This window comes from Mixophyes fleayi, chromosome 6 (genome assembly GCF_038048845.1).
Source record: "Mixophyes fleayi isolate aMixFle1 chromosome 6, aMixFle1.hap1, whole genome shotgun sequence".
Taxonomy (NCBI): Eukaryota; Metazoa; Chordata; class Amphibia; order Anura; family Limnodynastidae; genus Mixophyes; species Mixophyes fleayi.
Window position 1 is genome coordinate 221,956,415 of NC_134407.1, and position 27,366 is coordinate 221,983,780.

The window sequence follows — 27,366 nt, forward strand, 5'->3', positions numbered from 1 at the left end:
TAATGGGAATCGGTGCTGCGGTGGCCCAGAGCTCGTTGTGAGGACAGATCAAATCCACATCCAGAAGGAGATGGCGGCCTACGGATGCCGATTATGGGTACCTGAGAAAGCAGTAGAGGATTGTCTTTAGCATTCATGACCCTAACGCTGATCTTAGCCAAAAGGCCAAGAAGTGATAACCTGTAAAGAGACTAGGATAAACATGCACTCATCAGGTGACAGATATGTTACCCATCATGACCTTTCATGAGCACCAGCGACAACAACAACTGCAGAGATTAAAGTCTTTGTCTATTGAAAGACCTTCTTTTCCCTTAGACCATAAAGAACTTATGGTCATAGATTACGTGATTTTCTTAAGAAAATGACACTTGTTGTGTTATAGACTTTTGGATTGAGGAAAGTAAGAACATTTTATTCTACTTTAGAGTTTACTACATTCAAATGTAAAACTTTTTTAAAATAATACAGGTCATCCCCACTTATATATCTTTTCTTTTTACTTGCAATATTTTTTGTGGATAATTATTACATTTCAATATGACATGATACTGAAAAAAAAAAAAAAAGAAAACGCTCCCCTAAAAACATTAATAATTATTTTTACATAAAATATACATTTATGATTTATGCTAATTGCAATACAATATATATCTCTTCCTATTTATACATACAACATATCTCGGATTTTTTATTGAATAAGTTTAAATAGCATTTGTTAATCATTCTTATTAGAACTGTACAGACACTCACAGGTCCCCTCCCATTATGTATAACTCTCCCTTTTACAAATAAGATCTCTGTGCTACAAGATTAGAGACACAAATGGTTGGAAACTAACCATAGGACTATTCATCAAAGATTATATTATGGGTTTCTATATGATTATTCACTAAATACACTAATTTACAGTTTGTTTGTTCTTGGATTGTTAATTGTTTTTTAGATGGAGTGTTTCTTTTACTTTTTTTTTTTTATCATGTTGTATTATTAATCAGTGTGGTGGCAATTAGAGCTGCTGATTTGGTAAATTATGAAGAATATTATTTGCTATATGAATATTCACTAGTCATTAATATACACTATTTTTGATATGTATGTCCTATATTATGCAGTAGTCAGTACCACACACTCACATATTACTGTGCTCAGCAAGGTCACAGCTGAGGTTTTAGGTGGACTAGAGTGGTAAACTGCAATGTCTCTCCCATCAGCTCTGTCTATTCAGAAATGTATTCAGAAGTTACTTAATGCCCGCTGCCATACTTTCTTCTATTTCTTGCACAGAGCTGCATTCTTATACTAAGTGTGTGTGTGTGAGTGGGGAAGAGGATGGGGTTATAAAGAGGGCACAAGTGTCGTTTGATAATTTTATGCACATATTTTATGGTTTCTGTAATGTTCGTTTTATCGCTACCAATAAACACTGTCCACGATTAATGTGGTTTCAACGCACAAAGAGATTTAATAGCAAAAGATAGCAGGATTTACAGCAAGCCATGCTGAAGCTTAAAAGATAAAACAATAAACAGGAAAGTATAAACTGAATACATTATTCCAGAGCTCCCTGGGCCCAGGTCCATGGTCATCTTTGTAGTCCGGAACAGAGATTTACTCTGGCCCAGGACTTGCTTATATGCAGTTTGAATTAACATAAACAGTGATGATGTCACCAATATACACAGATAACATCAAGGGAGGTCTTCATTGGTCCAGGGCTAACGATGTTCCAGTTGTCTGCTGGTCATAGGTCAGTTCATTTGATCTGCTCCAAGGGTGGGGGGCAGCTTCCCCAAACTGTTGCCTAAGTGTCTTTCCGCCGAATAACCAGTTTAAACTGACCCATAAACAAAGTACTTTTGAGTATTAATCTCATATTGTTCATAACTTGCGATCGCTACTCTGTCAAAACCGGGTTAATGCTGGTGAAATAAGCTTTAATATGAGATCAAAGTATTTACCTTTTAGAGGTCCTGAACCATAAATACCTTAACTTTAATATTATCTATGTATAATTAATCTCTAATACATTTGACTAATAAATAAATGTGGATTGGAACCTTAATAAATGTGGAGTATTTTCAAGTGTAAGTGTGAATGTAAATGTGTGTGTTATTAATCTTTGCGATGGCGTCATTACACATGGCGTACTAATCGCAATCGGTATTAATTTAGTTTACTTCATCCAGTTATTTGGCTTCCACGTTTCCATGGTAATGTAGCCACAGAATGGTGTTTTCCCAATTTAGGATTATTTATTCTATGTTGGGGAGTGACTGACTACAGCGCTGTGTGGAGAATAGATTCTACTACAATATATTTTAATAAACAGCTATAAAAAAACAAACAAAAAACAAAATCAAACCGATTAAATTATGACAGATTTTCTATAAGATTAATATTGTCCATTTATTTCATCAATTGAAAAACAACCGTCCATATTAATTTAATAAACAATGTAATGTTATATATATTTTATTTTGTTATTTATATGTATTGAAAGTGTGTATAGAAAGACAATAAATCTATAGACATGTATTATCAGGTCAGCTTAATATCGGAGCCTTCTTCACTCACTTAGACCTCTCAACCCTATGGCTTCCTCAGGGTAGTTACAGGTTGGCTACAGAGTGGTCTAGTCCTGGGAGTGTTCTAATGCTCTGATTGGCTTATTGGCTATAAGTTGGTCTAGTCCTGTGGATGTTCTAATGCTCCGATTGGCTAGTGGTTGGTCTAACCATATGAATGTTCTAATACTCTGACTGGCTACAGGTTGGTCTAGTCCTATGGATGCTCTAAAGTCCTGGTTGGTTACAGGGTGGTCTAGTGCTGGGAGTGTTCTAATGCTCTTATTGACTACAAGTTGATCTAGTCCTGTGGATATTCTAATGCTCCGATTGGCTACAGGTTGGTCTAGTCCTGTGGATGTTCTAATGCTCCGATTGGCTAGTGGTTGGTGTACTCATATGAATGTTCTAATACTCTGATTGGCTACTGGTTGGTCTAGTCCTATGGATGTTCTAAAGTCCTGGTTGGTTACAGGGTGGTCTAGACCTGGGAGCGTTCTAATGCTCTTATTGACTATAAGTTGGTCTAGTCCTGTGGATGTTCTAATGTTCCGATTGGCTACAGGTTGGTCTAGTCCTGTGGATGTTCTAATGCTCTTATTGGCTATAAGTTGGTCTAGTCCTGTGGATGTTCTAATGCTCCGATTGGCTACAGGTTGGTCTAGTCCTGTGGATGTTCTAATGCTCCGATTGGCTAGTGGTTGGTCTAACCATATGAATGTTCTAATACTCTGACTGGCTATAGGTTGGTCTTATCTTGTGAATGCTATTTATGGGCCTGATTCATTAACAAACACAAAACAAACATATTGTGCATTTTACACACGTACATTGGGTATATGCACATCTGTATTCAACAAGGAGTGGATCTGAAGATACGTTTCTGTTGATGAATATGGGTCCATTCTGCTCTGACAGACAAGACACTGCAGGATACGTCCAATACATATGTGGAATATACAGTCACAAAAGAATGCACAGAAAAAAAATTCAGTTAATGTCACCTGTTAATAATATAGTCATCAATGACAGAAAAATATGGTGTTTTTTTTTACATAAAATACATTTATTAGGATGTTATGAATGACTTCTGTACATAAAATACACTTTTTACAGTTGTTCCTGATTGCAGACACGTTATAGCTGTATACGCAGTCGTCATCACTAGTAATCAGCACTTACACCAGACCTGTAGCTGGTGCCAGTGTTATGTCTGACAATCACGTACCTTTGAGATGCCCAAAGCCTGAATCTGTCGCTGCTGAGTGGCTTGGCGCACCCTAACTGTACACTGCCTACATGCATAGGCCCATTCCCACCCCTGTTCTGCCCCTGAAATCGTAGGCTACGTCCATTGCACTCAAAGGTAATTTTGACGCTGGGGATTTCAATCATGGACTCTACAATCACTGCCTGTAGATCACCTGGATACAAGTCTACTTGGACAGCTTATGCTTTACACAAGATATACTTTTCTCAAAGTCACCCACAAGCCTGGTGCAAATTCCAAGATACACAAATGAAGCCTGTCTGTGAAGTTGAATCAAAAACAGCACTATCATTGCTAGTAGAGCAGCTAGCTACTAGTCCATTAAGCGAGCTAACATGTTATGTAGTAGGGTAGACATTTCTCAATATAATTATCAAGCCTGGTATAACATCCAGGGTACTAAAAGATAACCTACCTTGGGATTCAATGCAGGGTCTCTGACAGTATTAGGGGGGACTTTTCTCCATGTCACCAATAAGCCTGTAGCAGCTTTCAAAGTCCTAAAAAGCAAGTCTGCCTGGTGATCCAAACCAGGACCTCCAACATCATTGCCAGTATAGCAACTGGCTACGTGTCCATTGTGCCAGCTTGGATATTAAGCCAGAGACGTGGTGCAACATCAGTTTTAGTAAAAGGAAGCCTGTCTGGGGATTGCAATAAGATGCTTCATCATCACTGGCAGATCACCTCTCTGTTTGCAACATTCTGAACGTGTCTTCACATCTACGAGAGATAAGATCTATATGCTGATCATCTATCTGGTAGGAGTCCTAACACACTTGAGATCAAATTTGGCATTTTTCTGTTATATATTTTGTATGTGTTATTAAAATGGGAATGTTTTGAACATATTACACAAGAGATTTTCCCTGTTGCGGTACACTTGTGAGGACTTATATACGTTGCAGGGAACAAGAGTACATCACATAACAACTTGATTATAGATATACTGATTTTCTTCATTGTCCATGTGAGTGAAATATTGGAAACAGTTTTGTGATTTCTAAACAAACAGTATAATACTATTGTATTTTCTTTTACCTTTCTTTGAGGCTGTATTCAAAAATTCCTCCAGATATTCTTAGCTTAGTGTAACTAATATTTTCAACTCAAACGGAGCTTTTCACTGCATGGATTTTCAAGCACTGTGGTAGATCAGATTGTTCACTATTTCACGTTTTTTATTGATATTCCGTTTTATGCATATTTATGTATAATTCATTGCTATATTTTCTTTTTTTTTTTTGGAGAATTTCTTCACTTGTAATTGCAGCACATTAAAGGAAGATCAGGAAAATGACTTTTTCGCCTTAAAACAACAGTTTCACATTTAGAGACTTTATTTTCAACTTCATTTTGGTTTCAGGACATTAGAGCCTCCACTTACTTCATTATTGTTAACAGATCACCTACCAACTTCTCCACTAAGCCAGCTTATTCTTCGAGAAAGGCTTTTCTCAATGTAATCAACCAGCCTGGTGCTACATGCAAGGTACAGAAGGAACGCCTGCCTAGCAATTTGTCTTGTGCTCATTCTACATTGTCTGGATGCTAAGGATCCCTTAATATTATCCAGAGTAAATGTTATGATATTCCTCAACCATCATCTTAATTTCCCTAGATTACCCTATTACCATCCTCTACACAGCTAACGCAAGACAACAACCTTCTGACCAACATTGGTACACACACAGCCCACTCAGTACTTTTACCTTTGCAGTCTGGCTGGTCCATTGTGCAATATTATGTAGCACATGTCCTTGTGTTTCTAACTCCCATTGTCCTATAGATTGTAAGCTTGCGAGCAGGGTTCTCTTACCTCTCTGTCTGTATGTATTACCCAGTATTGTCTTATCAATGTTTGTTCCCAATTGTAAAGCGCTACGGAATTTGCTGGTGCTATATAAATAAATGTTGATGATGATGATAAATGTGAGTGGCCTGAAATAAAAAACGTTTTGGTGGAATTTCTTGAATTATGTCAAAACTGAGCTCAGAAAAAAAATCCACATCAATATTTTCACTTTACTTTGTCTCCCCCAAGACATTCAATGTACAGTACGGACACACAAGTGTAATATCAACTGAAGACCATCAAGTTAGTGACCATTGTCTTTATTAATCCCAATAAGTTGACCATTTTCTGTGGAAATTTGTACATAATCTGTATCATGCTAGAAGGAAGTCCCTCCACTTTAAAGAACATTGTTTTCCAAAGCAGGTATGCAGCACTGTACACATATTTCAGGCACAGTTTTCCTGTCCAACTAAGCTTACAATCTAACGTTATTGTCTAAACATATGATGAAAGTTTAAAAAATGTGTTATAAAAAGCAGACATGGCTTTCAACTTTTTATGCCATATTTATGCATCCAAAACTAAAACTGTTCATCCTAATGTGCTGCATATTATATGGGGTTATCAAAATACTATCATATTCTATAAAATGTGTGTGTATAGGTCATGACACAAAATTCTATAAGAACAACGTTAAGGTAATTTACAATTACAATTTAGGATTATTTAAAAATATTTTCTTTTACATTAATGTTTATTTGTTTTTTAAGTAACTTTAACATAAGATACAAAAGTGTGTTCTAATAAGGTTTTTTAGCGTTTTTCTGTCAAAACAAATGCAATACATATCTTGTTTGTTAGATTCAGGTTTTTTATAACAGAAAAAAAAAAATTTTTTAACACCCCAAGTCACTTTTATTATGGATTATAATTTTGGCTTAGTATACTGACACCTTGGGGTAAATGTATGAATGTCCAATTTCTGCAAGGCAAACTTGCCTTTACAAGCCATCACCGCTTTAAATTTTCACTGCAAAGTCGACGATTTCCGGCGACTTGCAGAAATTGGACATTCATACATTTACCCTCTTGGGCTAGATTTACTAAGCTGCGGGTTTGAAAAAGTGGGGATGTTGCCTATAGCAACCAATCAGATTCTAGCTGTAATTTTGTAGAAAGTACTAAATAAATGACAGCTAGAATTTGATTGGTTGCTATAGGCAACATCCCCACTTTTTCAAACCCGCAGCTTATTAAATCTAGCCCCTTGTGTCAATTCTGTGAAAATGTCTGTTTTTGGAGTTTATATAAGCAGCATTCATTTTTCCTATCTAGCATATATTATAATTATATGACTTAAAATGACTTTAAAGTAATTTACATTTTTGATAGATTATGGCTTAAGGCTAAAGTAACATTTTGAGTTACGTTTACTCACTTTTTGATCAGATAAACATAGAATTCACCCCGTTTACGTTACAGTCTTGCTATTCACCTGTGTGTGAAATGTATTTTCTTTTTTAAAAAAAAAACAAAACAACACAGAACAGAATTGGGGTCAGCTGACCCACTACACTGTTTTTCAGGGTGTGAAAATGTGTCAGTCTTTGCAAAACAATTAATGCACCTTTATTCAGCGTAGACACTGCACCAACATTCTTTGCTTGTAATTTGTTCTTGGGAAGTTCCGTTGCTGGCTATTTTAAAAGCTTAAACCTTCCTCATTTACTGATCCTGTCCCATTTGTTTATTTAGCCAGGCTTAAGTAGCTGAGATGGTTAATGAAAATGAAGAGGGAACAATTAGTGAAACAACAGTGATGAAATAGGCATTGCCTGGCTGTTGTTTTTATTAAAGCCTTACATGCCACACATATTTATAATAATGTGCTCCTTCAAAAGTAATGGCAATTTAGTCAATTAGTTGACTTTCTATATTTTTCAATGTCCATAAATACAGCTTATAATACGATTACATAAAACTTCTACAGTCTATGAAGAATATATGTCAGATATAGTTCCACTGTTACATTTTGGTGGTTCTTCTATTTCGAGCCTGAAATCCACACTTTCTCTCAGAGAAATGAAATGTAAAAATATTTTTTTGATGTAATATAAAGGAACTCACTAAACTAAAAACATGAATATACCTTTTTCATGAGTTATTTAGAAGAACTGGGTTTTACTCCTTTATGAATTCTCAGATGCCGAGTCAGAGTGCATTTCTGCCCAAAACTTTTCCCACATTCAGAGCAAAAATACGGTTTTTCTCCAGTGTGTATTCTCTGGTGTAAAATAAGATTTTGATGTATGCTAAAACTTTTTCCACATTCTGAACATGTAAATGGTTTCTCCCCGGTGTGAACTCTCTGATGCACAACAAAATCTGCTTTACGGGTAAAACACTTCCCACATTCTGAGCAAAAACAGAGTTTCTCTCCGGTGTGTATTCTCTGATGTAATACAAGGTTCTGGTGTATGCTAAATCGTTTCCCACATTCTGAACATGGATACGGCTTCTCCCCAGTGTGGACTCTCTGATGGACAACAAAATCAGCTTTACGGGTGAAACACTTCCCACATTCAGAGCATGCAAATGGTTTCACTCCTGTGTGAATCTTCTGATGTTTAACCAACTGGGACTTATTGGTATAACTTTTCCCACAAACAGAACAAGGATATGGTTTCTCTCCAGTGTGAAGTCTTTGGTGGAAAACAAGACTTGAGTGAGTGTTAAAACTAGTCCCACATTCAGAACAGGAAAATGGCTTTTCTCCTGTGTGAATTCTTTGATGAGTCACAAGATGTCCTTTCTGGGAGAATCTCTTTCCACAATCAGAACAGGAATACGGTTTCTCTCCTGTGTGAGTTCTCTGATGTGTTACAAGCGGTGCTTTCTGAGAAAAACACTTTCCACATATGGAGCATGAAAACGGCTTCTCTCCTGTGTGGACTCTCTGATGCTTAATATAAACTGATTTATGGGTAAAACACTTCCCACATTCTGCACATGAATAAGGTTTCTCTCCTGTGTGACCTCTCTGGTGTAAAATGAGACTTGTTTGGGTGTTGAAACACTTTCCACATTGAGAACAAGAAAATGGTTTCTCACCTGTGTGAATTCTCTGATGTGTAATAAGATTTGATCTTTGGGAAAACCGTTTCCCACAATCAGGGCAGGAGACTGGCTTTTCACCTGTGTGCACTCTCTCATGAATAACAAGCTGCGCTCGCTGGCTAAAACCTTTCTCACAAAAGGAGCATGGGTAGGGCTTCTCTCCTGTGTGAGTTCTCTGATGTGCCTCACACTGTTCTTCTCTTAGAAAACACTTCCCACAGAAAGAACAGGAAAACCTTTTGTCATCAGTGTGATACTTCTCATGAATTATCAGTCTCGCTTTTTGGGAAAACCGTTTTCCACAATAAGAACAAGCAAATGGTTTATCTCCTGTGTGAGTTCTTTCATGTACAGTTACATGTGATTTTTGAGAAAAACTCTTGCCACAGTAAGAGCATGAATATGGTTTCTCTCCAGTGTGAATTTTTTGGTGTGCAGAGCACTGCTCTACACGTGTAAAGCACTTACCACAAAAACAGCATGAAAATGGTTTTACCCCAGAGTGAATTTTCTGATGTCTAATAAGATGTGATTTACGACTAAACTGCTTTTTACACACAGAGCAAGAAAATGATTTATCTTCTGTTTCATTGATATTTTCTTCTTTATCGGAGTTCCATTCATCATTAAAATGTGAAGATGAATAGTCTGTGGATTCATAAATTTCAGTGTCTGTGACGTTTTCTTCTTCACCTGAGACGGATTCCTCCTTAATACGTACTAGTGTATAATCGTCTCTTAGATTATCTTCTTCAGATGAGACCGATTCCTCCTTAATATGAGTAAACATATATTGTGTATGATCCATGGATGTAGAAATGTCAGTGTCTGTGAGATTATCTTCTTCAGATGAGACCGATTCCTCCTTAATGTGAGTATATTGGGCATGATCTGTGGATGTATTAAAGTTTCCTCCTTCACATGAGATAGATTCCTCTTTAATATGAGCGGATGTAGATTGTGTATTATCTGTGGGTGTATAAGTGTCACTGAGATTTCCTTCTACACGTAAGGGCGATTCATTCTTAATATGAGAATTATATTGTGTATGATCTGCTGGTGTATACATGTCGGTGTCTGTGAGGCTTCCTCCTTCACCTGAGGATTCCTCCTTAATCTGAGTAGATGTACATTCTGCATGATCTGTGGTTGTATAAATGTCACTGAGATTTCCTTCTGCACATGAGACTGATTCATCCTTAATATGAGTAGATGTAGACTGTGTATGATCTGTGGGTGTATAAATGTCAGAGCCTGTGAGGTTTCCTCCTTCACACGATATTAAGTCCTCCTTAATATCAGTAGATGAATCTTGTGTATGATTTGTGGGTATGTAAATGTCACTGCCAGTGAGATTTCCTCCTTCACATGAGACTGGTTCTGCCTTAATATCAGTAGATGTACCGTGTGCATGATCTATGGGTGTATAAATGTCAGTGTCTGTGAGGTTTCCTTCTTCACGCAAGACTGATACCTCTTTAATAGGAGTAAATGCATTTTGTGCCTCGTCATACGAGGTTGACTCTTGACTCCCACTTTTCACATTGCTTGTGTTTTGGTGACATATTTTTGAGTTCTGGTTAGTTTCCATAATACACTGATCTTCATTTTTTTGGTCCAAAGAAGAAATCAAGGTGTGCAATCTTCCAGTTGTATGCGCCATCTTTGATACACCTAAAATAAAGATAGAAAATGATAGCAAATTAACAGGAAATTCTGAGAAAAAATATCTTATTGTACAAATTTATTTATATTATTGACACATCTTTTGTGTATATTATTGTAAATGCAGAAGGTGTATTAAGGTACTGATATTTCTGAGGAAGGAGTTCCTCAGCATGTTTGTGTAATTCTGTGACCCCAGGATATCGCATGTTAATGAAGCATCTGGTCACAGACTAGGCAGGGGGAAAGTATCACCTTGACAATGACATTCCTTTGATTGAGTACTCATAAGGCTGTCTTCCTGTGTGTGTTTGTTAGAGTTATTAGTGGAAACTGTACCAATGATGAATCACTGAATTATTTTGGTAATCACAGACTATTGAAAATTGTGTTTATATCCCAATTTTTATATAACTCATTATTTCCTGCACCCAAAGCTGTTCTCTGATGCAACGGAGAAATGTACTGCAATGAGCATAAAGTCCTTGTCCATCGGCATAATCAAGTCTAGTCCTGATTAGTTAGTTCAGTGCAGTCCATGTCAGATTGACCACTCTAATCACATCACCCACTAGGATTGGTCCAAGATTTTAAGTGTTTATTTAAATGTACGGCATGGGTGGGAACTTCTTTTGCCTCTATATAAAGAGCACATTATCCTATATAACCTGTGTATTGTGTGTCTTTCATCTGTGTGTATCATCACTACATCTCAGTAATGTATAACAGCTATTGTAAGAGCTACTATTAAGCAATAAACCCTCCTCCTCCAAAAGATCCTGCACAGCCTATAATCTACTGAATTCCTGTGACCTACAGACAAGAGACAACCCTGTAATCCGTCCCCCTGACCTGTGTTGAACCCAGCGCACTGCCTGTTACCCTGCAGTCCTGATCCAGGGTAAGCGGTGAGGCTGAACCAGACAGTCACCAGCAAAGAGGTGCTGCAGCAGCTAAACACCACCTAGAAGTAAACGGTTCCAAGTGTTTGTGAAAGAGCATGGTGGTGGCAGTGACTACTCTCCATGTTCTCTACCACACGGCTTTCAGCTGGAAGGTTCAAAATCAAAACAGTGTTGTAGGATAAAATCTACAGTTTAAAATGAAGGACTGGTTCCATAATTTCAGTAGGCGAGATTTTGAAGTCTTCGCTGTTTCCACCAAAGTATTTTCAGGTAGACCCACAAACCTGCAAAATAAAATGTTCAGAGGACCAGGAAATGGGTCTTTACTTTGGAATGCACTCGGCAGAAGAACCTAAATGTCTGATTCTTAATTACTGATTTACCTTCTTTGCTTCCAATCATTCAATTGATGTAACCCCTGGAGTAGCAGAATTTAAAACACAAACGGTTCAAAGAAAAAGATAGCTTACTTACCCGTTTTGTTCCCTGGGTCCACTGAAAACCATCAGTCCCACACCGAACTCTGGTCTCCTGTTTCCTTCTGGCCTACTTGGAAAAGGTCAAGTGTGGGAGCTTCTACATCACCTGATTTATTGCTTTCAAGTTTTACTATTATGGCTTTACAAAGCTGAGGACTACAGCTTTGTAAACCTATACTAGTTTAGAAATATGAAAACTACAAAAGGACACTTTTTGATTGATATGGGGCAAAGACCCCTCCACAGGGTTACAGTTAGTCCATTTGTTGTTGAATAAAGTGTTCATATAGGATCTGAGTGACTTAAACCGTTTGCACTAACAACTTGCTTAATATTCCTTTCAGTGAAACTATTTACATGAGGGTTTTGGAATTAGTCAGGAAAGATAACTAAGCTCGTGTGTACCTGTTTACTGTTTTAAACACTTGATTAAAACCCTTTAAACAAACGTGAAAAATAATTTCAGTGGTGAGTATCTGCATGATGCCGTAGAGTATATGAGTTAATAATCCTGGGAAGACGGGTTGTTTCTGGCAGAGGTGTAAGGCTTCTTTGACAGTATTGTTGCACGTAATCAAATATTACATTTTACCGATCACTTCCAGGTGAAAGAAAGGTTTGTTTTTTTCTAATCAAACTCTTTGTAGAAAATCAAACATCCCAACACTAGTTAAAGTTATTAACTACTCTAGTTGAATTACTGTAGATTATATGTTGACCTGGGAATCTGACCTTAAAACACACTCCCAATTGGTCACATTAAATATAGATTGACCTAGCTCCTCCATACAAGAAACTGCCTATAAATTAATGTTTTGGTGGTACAGACTTACAGAAATTCTAGTTGCAGTTATGACCACCTATTGGTTCTTGACTGTTGGCCATTGTATCTGGGTCAGGAATACAACAGTACCGTGGCCCTTCTAATTAGAGAGCGCTATGTGATGACATCATCGCTCAGGACTCCCTGAATGGGACAGCACAGCCTGATTATTCTAATACAGGGGTCAGGAAACTTTTTTACCTTTTACCCCAAAATATATTTAGATACGCCGAAGTTACCCCCTTGATTTGAAAGGGAGGAACTCATATATTATTAATTATTGGAATTCGAAATTTTATTAAATCTATTGAAAATTTCTTTGAAAGCTTCAACTTCAAAACTTCAGGTTTTGGAGAAATGATGTTGCTTCATTTTTGATACGAGAGCATCAATATTGGAGCATTTTGATGTCAGAGCAATTTGGATACAGTCTTCAGCGTCCAATCGATTTCTCTGCTTTGTTTTTATGTTCATTAGAGTGGAAAATCCTTGTTCGCAAAGGTAGGTTGTTGCAAAAGGCAGCAACTTTTTGACTGTCTCCTCATGTGCAATGTTGATGCCTGTGCAGCTGTTGACATCCAAAAATATGACAGATCTGCTTTGTTTTCAAATGCAACACATGCTTCATTATTGCATCGAAGCTCAAGAAGTGCCTCTGCCAACCCTTGAGGCTCTTCTGGTACAACAGCAATTTCACATTTAAAGGGGTCTACAATCCAACTAACAGCATGTGAACCGGCTGCATTACCCCCAGGAATTTCATTTTTACCCTATTTGGGGTAATTTACCCCTGTTCCCTGACCACTGTTCTAATATCTAGAAGGCTTTTCAAATCAGGCGATGAAGTCATCACAAAGAATTCCTGAAGTACAGAGAACGTTCCTGACTTCGAACGTCTGTGTTCTTAAGCAACCTGTGGATGGTCAGGTGTTCTAGAATGACATGCCCCAACATGTTCTACGTACCTCTAGCTGACAGTGCATGCTGGGCCTTGTAGTCCAACAGCTGCAAAGTCAGACATTGCCCAAGCCCAGGAGGGGATGAAGACAACAGATAAGAGGGGGGTAAAACAATGGCAAAATATACAAGATGGGGGCAGAAGAGACAAAATAAAAAAAGATTTTGTTGGATAATTGAGAGCATTAGTAGTGGTAGCGGAGGCTGTGGATGTAAGGTGTCAGATGCCCCCTCCTTGGAGATAGCGAAGTGTGAGCAAAAATAAGAAAATATTTTAACACAGAACATCCCGCACAGGAACCTCAGAAGAGGCTCCTACAGGACTTCACCAGTAAGTGAATCTCCCCATATATATATATAAATGTTTATTAAAGCCAGACATTTAAAAAGTTACTTGGTCATAGGATAGCTTCTACTCAATGGTTTAATACTACAATTTGACTTAATACAACCATCATTATTAAAGCCTCTTTCTCCAATGATGGTTGTTACAGTACATAACAGAGATCACCTAAACAACTGGGGACCTTCGTGTTCTCCTAGACGAAAACATACGTGTGACGTCATCAGGGGGGATGGACTCACAGAGGTGACCCCATAGGGTGTAACTGTTGTACTATGGAATATAACTGGGTGATCATTAAGTACTTACTGTATCTTCCTGTTTCATTTTTTGATGACTAATTAAATGATTGAATTAATGTGAGGATGCGCATGTAATTAGTATTACTGCTCAGAGTGGAAGCAGCTGTCATGTTTTACTGATTAAATGGGCAAAACCACGTTCAGTAGAATCCCCCATTATTTGTTCCATCAATCCTATCCCTGATTAACTGAATCTTATGTTGGATGATTTCATTAATTCACAAACCAAAACTAATCCATATTACTCCATCCTTCCCTGGACAAGGCTGTGTTGTTGTGGTTGTCAAACACACTAACACAAAGACAGAAATCATGGAAAGAACAGAAACTAACTTATTTCAAAATAAAATTCTGCCTTCAAAACTGGTGACCAATGTAATAGAGTTCATACAAACACTTCGTACCCAAACTAAAAGATTAAATATTTTTGAGCTTGGTCAGTATTATGCCATACATGTGTGTTTATGGGTGTCCTATAAATCTGGTATACCTTAGTTGTGGACCAAGTTGCATTAAGGATTATAAAGTATATTCTTAGAAATTGTGCACAATATCCGATTCTAAAACGTGTTTCATTTGATACTCAATGGACTGATAATGATTATGTCTCCAGGAGGTCACTGAGATCTGCATAGATGGTGGATCCTACAATCGTGCTTCCCAAATTTACAACCTTTTGAAAATGGGAGCCAACATTTTTATGGGAGTAAACATGTGAGGTTTATTTTCTAAAACCTGGTTGTGATCGTCTTTGGTCCAAATAAACAATTTACAAACAGTATTATCGTCTAGTGCTCACAGGAGAGTCAAAAAAGTTCTGTTAGTCTAATTTTAATGAAACGCTCCTCATTGATCGCACTTGTACGCACTATACAATCTAAAGCACTGAAACAGTAGCATACTCCTTCTTACCAAGAGCCCCCTCTTCTCCTTTGTTCCTACAGCACATTTCCCTGTACCACAAGACATTCTCCGAACGTCTACTTGCACATAGTAACTAAACAATGGTGCTAAATTTACAGCTTGACCATTTTAATTCTCACTGGAGTGCAACAATTAGTATTACCATAGTGGAAACAGCGCAACTCAACAACCACATCTACAAACGCTCTACAAGTATCACCAGGTGGATCTAGCAGCTCGGACAGCCTGCTGGGACTATCACTGTCATCAACATCAGAACAGTGTGTGCCCAAAACTCCCTCTAACACTGCTGTGTTTATTCCAAAGCCCAGACTCTTAACAGCTATGAGAGGACGACTAGACCTCATACACAGGCTTTCATTGTAAGCTTTTACTGCATCTTAAACCTATGGAAAATGTTTAGATGCCGACAGCCCTAAACATAACGTAAGATCATAGATCTATCTGCACATGCACTCTGACAAGTGTTAATGCTCAGTAAAATACAATAGATGTCTTTTGGAAAACTCCTAAAGTACATAGTAGGATGAAGTTTTTGCTACACATACAAATGTAAGGTTTTGCCGTACGTACAAGTGTAAGGCTTTGTCCTACGTACAAGTGTAAGGCTTTGTCGTACGTACAAGTGTAAGGCTTTGTCCTACGTACAAGTGTAAGGCTTTGTCCTACGTACAAGTGTAAGGCTTTGTCCTACGTACAAGTGTAAGGCTTTGTCCTACGTACAAGTGTAAGGCTTTGTCCTACGTACAACTGTAAGGTTTTGTCCTATGTACAACTGTAAGGTTTTGTCTTACGTACAAGTGTAAGGCTTTGTCCTACGTACAAGTGTAAGGCTTTGTCGTACGTACAAGTGTAAGGCTTTGTCCTACGTACAAGTGTAAGGCTTTGTCGTACGTACAAGTGTAAGGCTTTGTCGTACGTACAAGTGTAAGGCTTTGTCCTACGTACAAGTGTAAGGCTTTGTCGTAAGTACAAGTGTAAGGCTTTGTCCTACGTACAAGTGTAAGGCTTTGTCCTATGTACAAGTGTAAGGCTTTGTCCTACGTACAAGTGTAAGGCTTTGTCCTACGTACAAGTGTAAGGCTTTGTCCTACGTACAAGTGTAAGGCTTTGTCGTAAGTACAAGTGTAAGGCTTTGTCCTACGTACAAGTGTAAGGCTTTGTCGTACGTACAAGTGTAAGGCTTTGTCCTACGTACAAGTGTAAGGCTTTGTCCTACGTACAAGTGTAAGGCTTTGTCCTACGTACAAGTGTAAGGCTTTGTCGTACGTACAAGTGTAAGGCTTTGTCCTACGTACAAGTGTAAGGCTTTGTCCTACGTACAAGTGTAAGGCTTTGTCCTACGTACAAGTGTAAGGCTTTGTCCTACGTACAAGTGTAAGGCTTTGTCGTAAGTACAAGTGTAAGGCTTTGTCCTACGTACAAGTGTAAGGCTTTGTCGTACGTACAAGTGTAAGGCTTTGTCCTACGTACAAGTGTAAGGCTTTGTCCTACGTACAAGTGTAAGGCTTTGTCCTACGTACAAGTGTAAGGCTTTGTCGTACGTACAAGTGTAAGGCTTTGTCCTACGTACAAGTGTAAGGCTTTGTCGTAAGTACAAGTGTAAGGCTTTGTCCTACGTACAAGTGTAAGGTTTTGTCGTGCGTACAAGTGGAAGGCTTTGTCATACGTACAGGTGTAAGGCTTTGTCCTACGTACAAGTGTAAGGCTTTGTCATACGTACAGGTGTAAGGCTTTGTCCTATTTTTATTGATTGTCTGTTTTTGTGTGCTTGTCTATATTTTTAGGCCAATGAGTGGCTAAGTACACAGTAGACGCCAGTGAAAATATAATAATGAAAAGTGAAGGCACATAGAAAAGGATGCAGCTTATGGAAGAGATATGTCCACTTTTATTACAACTACTGACAAACACATTAACATCTTTCATATATAGTTATTAACATCTTTCATATATAGTTAGACTCCACTTTATGTTTCTTACCGGACCAGGGAAATATATATATATAAACATCCCAAATTTCAAGCAAAAGGTTAAAATGTACAAGCCAATCTGCAATTTGTAACTACAGCATGAATGACAGTACTGCAGTAATACACCATAAAGTTACTGTACAGCTGGGTGACAGTGGGAAATGCTGGATCGGTGTAGTTTCTATGGTGTAAAAAGCAGGAACAGATTAATCAGGAAACTGAGCCCCTTGAAATGTGTAGATTTCTGGAAACTGCTAGGCTGACTGTATAAACATATTGTCCCTCAACACACTAACTTTAATTTAATAAGCTGTCTACCCAAACACATTCTGTATTACTAAATCAGAGCGGCGCAGATCAGATGCCGAAGAGTCCGTTTGCTCTGGAGATTCTCACTCAAATGCAGCAGATGGTCAGAGAACCTTTAGACATTTTCATTTGGTGAGGCAACTGACAATTAAACCTCAGAATACACGGCTAATCGTGATGTGCGGATTAATTATTGTGCATCAAAATAATCCAGTCGCTGGCCAAATGAGAAGCACAGGGGCCCAGGCATCAGACAGATGTCATTCTGATATGTGGGGGTTTAACTGCACAGAGCCAGGAACCAGCACAGTGCCCGTGTCCCCGGCAACAGCTACAACACTGCTACACCTCTTAGATTGTAAGCTCCTTTGGTCAGGGCCATCTCTACCTTCTGCTTCATGTAAATGTACATAATTTATTTGTACCATGACCTTCTCAATGTACAGTACAGCAGATGGTGGCGCTTTATAAATAAAATAATCATAATAATGGGGGCATTAGTGTCAAAATTGGGCTTGTAGATAATAACGTGGACACAACATACACCCATCTGCACACAGATATTTAAATCCCATTTATAGATGTAAATAATAAGCACTTGGGGCTAAGACTTCACACTGTTCTGCTATCCATACCAAGCACAAGATGATTGTGGGTAATCAATAGTCTTATTAGGAGCCATTTAGTCATGCTTCATCCATGAGTTTCTGCAAAACATATACGTCTCCCTACTATAATGCATCATTTTTAGGATGCTAGTGAGATATGGCTGTATGCCCAGACTTGCATGAACATCTGAAAAAATCACAGCCTTTAGTTTTAGGCATGTAATAATGGAATTTTATAGGAGTTTCAGTCTTGATGGGAGAGAATATGTTTGGAACCATCTGAAATCTAATGTATGCTGTGAACAATCTACCAATATAGATAGATGCTCTGCTGTGCTGTGCTTGGAAATAAAGCTTCCGATGACCTACAATTTACCCTGTTCACACTGCCTCAAAAACCCGGGATATTGCAGGGGCAAGCCCTGACGACCCCAGTGGAGGCTTAGTGTGAACGGGTCCAGGGGCATCTACCCGGATCGGATGACCTGGGAATTAGACCCTGGTGTTTTGGAGGGTTATTCCCAGGTCCGACCTGGGTAGCCTTCAGTCTGAACGGTGAGACCCAACTTTTTCAACCTGGGTCTCACCGAAACCTACTGAAAAGCGGAGGCCCGGGCAGATCCGTGCTCAGTGTGAACATGGTCTACCCTGGAAATTGCCGGGATGTCCTGCACTCTCACCCGGCAATATCCCAGTTCATAAACCCGGGGTATTAACAGGGTGGGAGTGTGACAGTGGTATTTCTGACACAGTGGGGAACAAATCTGCAAACTACCCCATGTATTCTAGACATAATGCCGTATCTGGGCATCTTATTCTTTTCTTTACTCTTGGTTCAGCAAGTAAAGATGGCAGCCTCGTTTCTTGCACCTACCTGTGTTCTTCCCTGTTGAACCATGCTTGCGCAAACATCTGCTTGCTGATCATATATATATATATATATCACAAAGTATACAATTAACATTTATCAGTTTCCTAACTCTTTAAAGTCTTCTTATTAACGTAATATTCCTGGAGTCACTTACATTGCTTTGTGAATTACACTTTACTAACACTAAAATTTTAAACTGCAGCCATGTATTGGATATCAGTTATTACGTTTAGTGAATTAGTTTGTAGATTAGGAGGACCAAGGGGTTTACTGCTCCCTTCTGCCAACATTTTATAGATCTGATAACATGTTTTAAATACACGCAAATAAGACTAGGATTAGAATCCAGAAGGTCTAGGATTTGGGCCTTTCTTAAAGCAGTCTCTTGCAATGTCCCTTCTCCGTGAACCACTTCTCCGCATATTCACAGAAGGATGGCAGTAACAGCACAGCCGTCTGACGTGGACTGTTACAGTCACAGAGGGATCTGACAGATCAGAGGGGGGTAGGGGGGTGCCAGTATTGTGCGGTTTACTTTACCTCCTATTATTTGCACCTTGCTTGGAGCCTCTAACTTTCCAATGAGCGTTAGTAGTTTTACACAGCTGTAAAACGACATGATCCACTGGTGAAATTTCTTAAATTATTACATGCATATACATATTCTTCTCATGATCACCAAACCCTGCCCCTTGTCCTAACTCAGATACATCAATGTCTCATTCTGGAAATCTGTAATGAAACTAAGATGGGTTCAAGAACAACCCAACAGCATATGTTTCTGCTACCCGGAAGCAGGCAGTATTTTTGCCTAAATATTTACCAGGTAAATTACAGCAGAGATACTGATCTTTCAATAGGACACACCAACCCCTAAATCCCCTATAATAGAAAATGAACTAATACACTATCATTGTGAAAAGTGAAAACAGAGGGAGTAGATATAACTCACCAGAAGTCCCACCTTACTGGAGAAGCGGAAGGACAGAATTCACCTTGTGGGGACACATACACTGGTGGTGGCAGCTTTGACCTTCAGAAATAAACAACCATTATCCATATTATACTAATATACAACGTAATATATAACCTACAGGGCGTTTTTATTGTATCGCCCTTAAATTATCTGCTGACAACTATCTCCAAATCGCAGTTGTCAGCTCCACCCCCTTCTTCATAGTATTTAAAAAAGGACACACATTAATGCAAGGAATGCACTACGGAGACAGGTAAGGAACAGTTTTAGCTTGATCAGAAGAATTCACAGTAGGGTGAACATGTCATTCAAGTTTACCAGTAAAATGGTTGATAACAGAGAACAACAGCTCATACTCTGCTAACATACAATCCAACTCCATCACTCAAATATTTAATGTTACTAGATAAGCAATAATATGTACAGAGGTATTTTCAGGTTCTGCCATGGTGGTGAAGGTGAATGTGGGGAAGATAAAGGAGGAGTGGGAAGGTGAGGGGTGAATACGCCCATCCGATCCTTAAACAAAAGAATAAAAAACACTGGTAGGAGAGGAATGGTCTGTGGTATCTATTAGAGGATTGTGTTAGAGAACATTGGAGACACTGTAGTGAGTTAGCCATGGATGTGTTCTATAAAATGCTCAGACTCCATTTTAAAAATATACCAATGCAGAAAATAAAGTCATTTAGGAAGAGGAATGACGCAGATGGTGGTGGGAGGTGGGAGTATAACTCGCATCTATAGAATATGGGAAGGCTTAAACATGAGATTAGTGTGCCTTTAACAAAAATATGGCATAGTGCATCTAGCAACAATTTCTCAATCAATTCAATAGAGAAGATAAGTAATCAATAGGGATGTTGTGCGGCCCCCAAATATTATATATATATATATATATATATATATATATATATACACACACAGTATATTTTGAGAAATGTGTAATCTCTATTTAGTAAATGTGGATGCACTGACAAGCACCATTGTCTACATGGATGCAGGACTCTGTATGTGTATAGTGTGACAGCTAAATAATATTATGATATATGACATGATAACCCCTTGTAATTATCCCTCAGTGGGGTAAACAGAACCACTGACCTGCAGCTCATCCCGTCCTTATATACACACATTTAGGGAAGCCCACCACCGGAAGCACAACCTCTCCTCCAAGCCACTTCCGCGTTCTGCGTTCCATCGTCCACGCCCTGCGGTCCACGTGCGTTCCACCTAACTTCCGGGTTGTCTTTCAATAATCTTTATTGTTCCAGTTGTAGCGTTCAATGCGGACAGCATTACATTTATGCAGACCCTACAACTCACTTTACCTATGTGACTCTGTGTACATTTCTCTTCTGCTGGTTTTACCACCTCTTCTCCTATTGCCAAATGAACATGTTGAGGTCTGCTGCACCCATATATCAGCGTGGATTATTAGCTCTTAATAAATAATATATTATTCTGGATGGTTTAATAATGATTATTAGAAAGGACCTTGCTGTCCTCCCCTTAGCTGTAGATGTGACTTCCAGGCAGTTACATGCACAGGATAGGTGATCCCTCCACTCTAGAGGGACCATACAATAATGTGTCCTGCATGTAAAAGCCGGGACTGGACCTGTGTATTGCTCTATCCTAGTGTTGGGTAACCTGTGACACTCCAGGTGTTGTGAAACTACAAGTCCCAGCATGCTTTGCCAATAAATAGCAGCTTATTGCTGGAAGGGTATGCTGGGACTTGTAGTTTCACAGCACCTAGAGTGTCACAGGTTAACCAACACTGCTCTATCCTCACCCCCATGCAGCTTCCCTGCCCTGTGAGCACAGGCGACTGTGCAGGGCCGGATTAAGGGAATGGAGGCCCCTGGGCTAAGGGAGCCTCCATTCCCCCGTGAGGCCCCCCCCCCCTCCCGTGATCCGAGCCGTCCCCCCCCCGTTATCCGAGCCGCCCCCAAGGCACTTACCTCCTTCCCCGGCGCGCTGTATGCTCTTTACTGAGGAGATCTCGTGAGAGTGAGACTACAGCGCGTCAGGGAAGGCCCGCAGTGAAAGTGCTCAGCACTTTCAAGGGCCCCCTGGATGCCCGAGGCCCCTGGGCTTTAGCCCAGTTAGCCCTAGGGTTAATCCAGCCCTGGGTCTGTGACGTCAGGAGCGAGGATAGCGCAGACAGCAAGGCGACTCAACGTAGAGTCCCTGTTTTTGCACACTGAATGGGAATTAAAGACAGCACCATGCAAAAAATATATGACTTGTTGTCTTTAATGCACCAATATACACCAACAGTGACATTTCCTGATATGAACCATGGGTGTAAAATACACTGTTCAGTGTGACCCTCACATTCTATTGCCGATCTGTTATAAAGTAAAGTATTACCGCCACCACCCCCATCCCACTCTTCCATTATACGCCGCTGTCGCGCCTCTTACAGCTTTAGGACACGAAAAGATTCATAAACTTTATTAGTAAATAATAAAATCTCTTAACCTAAGTGCAAATTCTGTCAGTGATCACGCAATTTACTTTGTACTCTCTCTAGAAATCTGTATTTGGTGAGAGTAGCTAAATGCTCCGCAGTATGTATACCATAATTGCACTCGTTGACCACATTCCTAGTGTCCCATCCAGTTATCCATTGTACATTTGAATATAATTATTATGTAATTAACAATCATTCTAATCCACTGAGTTTCTTTTGCCATGATATCCACCAATCCACACAGTGCATTTCAGCTGAGCAAGTTTGCCAAGCTGTCAGTCAGTCTGTGTCTGCTGTATCAGGGAGCTCCTCCCTCCAATCCTGGCATGGTCTATTTATTTCACGTGAACTATTTAGCTCAGTAATACTCAGCCTTTTATGTAAATTAATTTCAAACAGTGGCCTTACTTGCTTTCTAAATGACCACAGCCCTAGTGACAAGTGACTGGACCTATAACACACAACTGAAGCCACAACCCAAATATTTAGGACACTGACCAACAACTTATACTTCTCCATACTCCGCACCCAGACTTACCATACCTCAGAGTTATACTAAGAGATTTTATCCTCAAGACACAAGGAAATAAGGGCTTAGAAAGCACTTAATGAGATGTGATATCACCAATTTTTAGAGTTCATATCATTTACGTTCTATAACCAAAGATTGTGGGCAATTTCCTTATTATATAAGGACACTGTGGATGTATCAATACTGCCTACAATCTGGGAACACCTCAGTATTATTGATATCACCTTAGGCAGCATATGAAATAACTTGGTAATAAATTAATTCACCAATGTGACTATTAGGGTAATTGCTTCTATATAATAAAAAGCCTTTCAGTAATAGAGGGATAATAATCAGCTGGGACTTGCTGGCAAGTTTTAGCCTAATAGGCTCAGCAGTCTATCCCCAGCCCCTGATAATCAGGTATAACATTACCCTTATTATAACTTGTTAAAGGGACGACTGTAACCATATGAATTAATAGTATATATTGTACATACCTATACTCCATTATAGATTGTCCCTGGTTCAGGCCGACTTCATCTACATCATTTGATCAGAATTCCACTGACTACTATAATGATACCTATTTGCTGTCTACGCAGTATTTCTAATTAAGGAATATTTTGTTTTTTAAACAATATTCATTCCAGTGGTAAGAAATAAAGGTTGTACTTTATCAGTACCCCAGGAGTGCCCTACATCATAATTATTCTTTACTTCTGTTTCCCTGTGTTCAAGACCATACCTGCAAACAGTCCCAAATTCTACCGAAACAGTCCCAATTTCCTGTAGAAAAAGAGATGTAACTTGCTGAAAAGGAGAGGTGGTATCAGTGTAGTGGACGTGATTACTTCTGGTCCAAATGGGGGGCAAGACGTAATGTGTCCATTTTACCATTTGGGAACGTTGTGAGACGTTTGCCGTCCACTCTCCTATCAATCCAGACAAAACCCCAATTAGTTGTTTTCACACTCACAAAAACATTAGGCTTTGCCTCTTTTTCACAACAGGAATCTGGACGGCTGGGTGTTACATACGTGGATATTATATAGGACAAAAAGGTGCACACAAGCAAAGCATGTCAGTTAGTTTACTGTGACACTGACCCCGCTCCTTTCTGTAAATCCACCAATCTGGCACTTGTGAACCTGTACAAAGCATTTATATCACCTTGGATGGGATGGGACGAGTTTAGATAAAATGGGGCCCAGTTGTTTGTAATGTTATCAAATGATTATCAGCTGTATTATAATAGAGCCTATTTATCAGTATGTGATAACACTGTGTGATTGTCTGCTGGGTCCACGGATGGTTATGGAATAAGACAAACATTGCTCAATTTACCAGATTGATTGTAGCGTAAATCTGTTGCGTGATGGAGTCAAATACAATCAATGAAAAATGTTCTTGACAAAGCTCCTGACTTACTTCATTCAGGCGTGACCCGAGTTTACCCATAAAGAGGATGCCCCGGCCTGCGGCCTGGATACATAAGTGCTTTTATGTTTTGTAACACGTTTTTTTTAAAACAAGTTAGATTTTGGTGCAGTATATCCATTAGGATTTTTACAATTGATTTTTGCTTTCTGTTCACATTTTTAAACTTTTAATATAAATCTAATTTAAAGAAAGGGAAAAAAGCAACAAAAATGCTGAAAAATGCAAGAGTTGAAAAAGCCAAACAAACAAACTACCCCCAAAAAATTAAAGGCAAAAAGCTACTATTTCTGCTGATAGACCCTTGTAATCTGAATGCAACACTATGCTGCTGAAGAACCCTGCTCCTTCCACTATCTGTCTGTGGCTTCCCACTGTGCTCATTCCCATCCTCACAGGGGACTCTACTCCTTCCACTATGTAGCTCTCAGTCTGTGGCTTCCTGCAGCCTCCATTCCCCTCCTCACATCACTACACTGTGCTGCTGGGGACCCTGCACCTTCCTCTATCTCTCAGTCCATGGCTTCCTGCAGCCTCCATTCCCCTCCTCACATCACTACACTGTGCTGCTGGGGACCCTGCACCTTCCTCTATCTAACTCTCAGTCTGTGGCTTCCTGCTGCCTCCATTCCTCTTCTCACATCACTACTCTGTGGTGCTGGGGACCCTGCTCCTTCCACCATCTCTATCTGTGGCTTCCCACTATGCCCATTCCCATCCTCACAGGGGACCCTGCACCTTCCTCTATCTCTCAGTCCATGGCTTCCTGCTGCCTCCATTCCCCTCCCCACATCACTACTCTGTGGTGCTGGGGACCCTGCACCTTCCTCTATCTAACTCTCAGTCTGTGGCTTCCTGCAGCCTCCATTCCCCTCCCCACATCACTACTCTGTGGTGCTGGGGACCCTGCTCCTTCCACCATCTCTGCCTGTGGCTTCCCACTGTGCCCATTCCCATCCTCACAGGGGACCCTGCACCTTCCTCTAACTCTCAGCCTGTGACTTCCTGCAGCCTCAATTCCTCTCCTCACATCACTTCTCCAATTTGACATTCCCACTCTCCAGCCACAACATTCTTTCTTTCAGGCTCACCTTACCTCATGCCCCCCTCCCCCGTGCACCCAAATTCACATACACACAGCGACACCTAAATACTTTTGACACAATCCACTTCTCATTTTCACTAAAACTCCCACAACTATCAGGGTCAGTTGGCCCTTCTCCTGCTGAGTCCCTGGCTTGTCTTCAGAATCCTCTTTAAGCTCCTCACACTCACCTACAAGGCCCTCGCCAACTCCACTGCGCCCTACATCTCCACCCTCCTCTCTATTCATGCTCCATCCCGCCCTCTCCGTTCTGCCTCTGACCGTCGCCTCTCTTCCCCCCTTATAACCTCCTCCCATGCGCGTATCCAAAACTTCGCCCGCGCTGCCCCCCTCCACTGGAACAAGCTCCCTCCCTCCATCAGAACTTCCCCTAATCTGTCCAGCTTTAAACGGGCCCTAAAAACCCACCTTTTTCTTAAAGCCTTTCAGTCTCCCACTTAACTTCCTACCTTATCTTCTGCCTCCGTCCCCCTACTCTCCCTCTCTCCCCTGCGTCTCTCTGTCTGTCCACCCCTCCCCTTAGATTGTACGCTCCTCTGAGCAGGGCCATCTCTCCTCCTGTTTCCACCACTTCTAACTCTGCTCTCCAGCTACTTAGCCCTCCTCCTCGAGGGTCCTCCACCCCACGTCCACTCTCGCTCCCTCCTCCCCCCTGGGGGCCTCCCTGTCTTCCGCGCCCTCCTTCTTGGGCCCCGTCGTTTGCGGATCCTCCCTCCCCCTTCCCCGCCCTCTCTAGCTGTGCATTGAGCGTACTGAGTTGCTGTGTTTACTGTACTGTGCTGTCTCCCATTGTATTGTGATTTTGTTTGTCTCTGTACGGCGCTGCGGATGCCTTGTGGCGCCTTATAAATAAATATTAATAATAATAAAAATAATAATAACTACTCTGCCCTGCCCATATCAGTCTGCTTCATTTTACAAATCCCTCACTTCAGCCACCACTTATAGTCTCTGATGAACCACACCGCAACCAAGGTACGCCAAGCAGACCTGCCACTTATAAAACTGTTCCTGCACTGCTGGGCACCATTTGAGGACATCCAAGTCCTTTGCTGACTTCCTCCACTATAGATTATTCAACCTTTCATTTTACAGCGCTGCTCTTTCACTTGCCAAACATACTTCAAATCTGTAATATCCACAACTATCATACCCGTCACATCTATGCCACCTTCAACTCGCTTCTCTGGCCACCTGCATCTCCTCCACAGCCCATGATTTTTCCACCTACTTCAAAGACAAAATCAACACCATTTGACAAGATATTTCCTCATGACAAATCCTGCACGCTCAAACCACCTTCTTCACTCCCCAATTCACCCTCAATTCATTCTCTTCTGTAACCTAAGAAGAAGTGTCTTCACTCATCTCATTATACAACCTTCCCCCTCAACCCTATTCCCTCCCAACGTCTCAGCTCCATCTCACCAACAACATGCCCACCTCTTCAACCTGTCTCTCTCCACTGGCGCATATCCATCCTCCTTTAAAGACGCATTCATCTCACTAATTCTAAAGAAACCATCTCTCAACCCAACCTCTCTCTCCAAACAACTACCTCCCTCTTTCTATCCTCCCCTTTGCCTCTAAAATACTTCAACGACTTTTGTACAACCACGTATCTCAGTTTATCTCCTGTCACTGCATTCTCGACTCTCTGCAATCAGACATCCACCCCCAACATTCTACTGAAAGTGCACTAACAAAAGTGATTAATGATCTACTTGAAAAAGTGGAGATGTTGCCTATAGCAAATAATCAAATTTTAGCTGTGATTTTGTAGAATGTACTAAATAAATGATAACTAGAATCTGATTGGTTGCTATAGGCAACATCTTCTTTTTTTTAAACCCTCAGTTTAGTATATATACCCTTAAGAATCATTTCTCTATACTCCTGCTCACGGAACTCTGCTGCTTTCTCGTATTAATCACCTTCGAT

General features: G+C 40.0%; 1 protein-coding gene across 3 annotated transcripts; it reads right to left on the reverse strand.

The window, feature by feature from the left end:
- Positions 1 to 2,440: 2,440 nt before the first annotated feature.
- LOC142159789 (uncharacterized) lies at positions 2,441 to 21,063 on the reverse strand. 3 transcript variants are annotated; one of them, XR_012692997.1, is made up of 4 exons: positions 20,985 to 21,063; positions 19,864 to 19,937; positions 7,263 to 10,426; positions 2,441 to 4,560 (listed from the first exon to the last, which is right to left on the reverse strand). XR_012692997.1 is itself a non-coding variant. In XM_075214520.1 (4 exons), exon 3 carries the CDS (start codon positions 10,413 to 10,415, stop codon positions 7,797 to 7,799), a length of 2,619 nt encoding a protein of 872 aa, XP_075070621.1. In that variant the 5' UTR covers positions 10,416 to 10,426; positions 19,864 to 19,937; positions 20,985 to 21,063; the 3' UTR covers positions 7,162 to 7,404; positions 7,785 to 7,796. The 3 variants fall into 3 exon arrangements, 2 of the variants coding, with proteins under 2 accessions (XP_075070621.1, XP_075070620.1); XM_075214520.1 differs by lacking the exon at positions 2,441 to 4,560 and having other exon boundaries at positions 7,162 to 7,404; positions 7,785 to 10,426; XM_075214519.1 differs by lacking the exon at positions 2,441 to 4,560 and having other exon boundaries at positions 7,162 to 10,426.
- Positions 21,064 to 27,366: the final 6,303 nt, after the last annotated feature.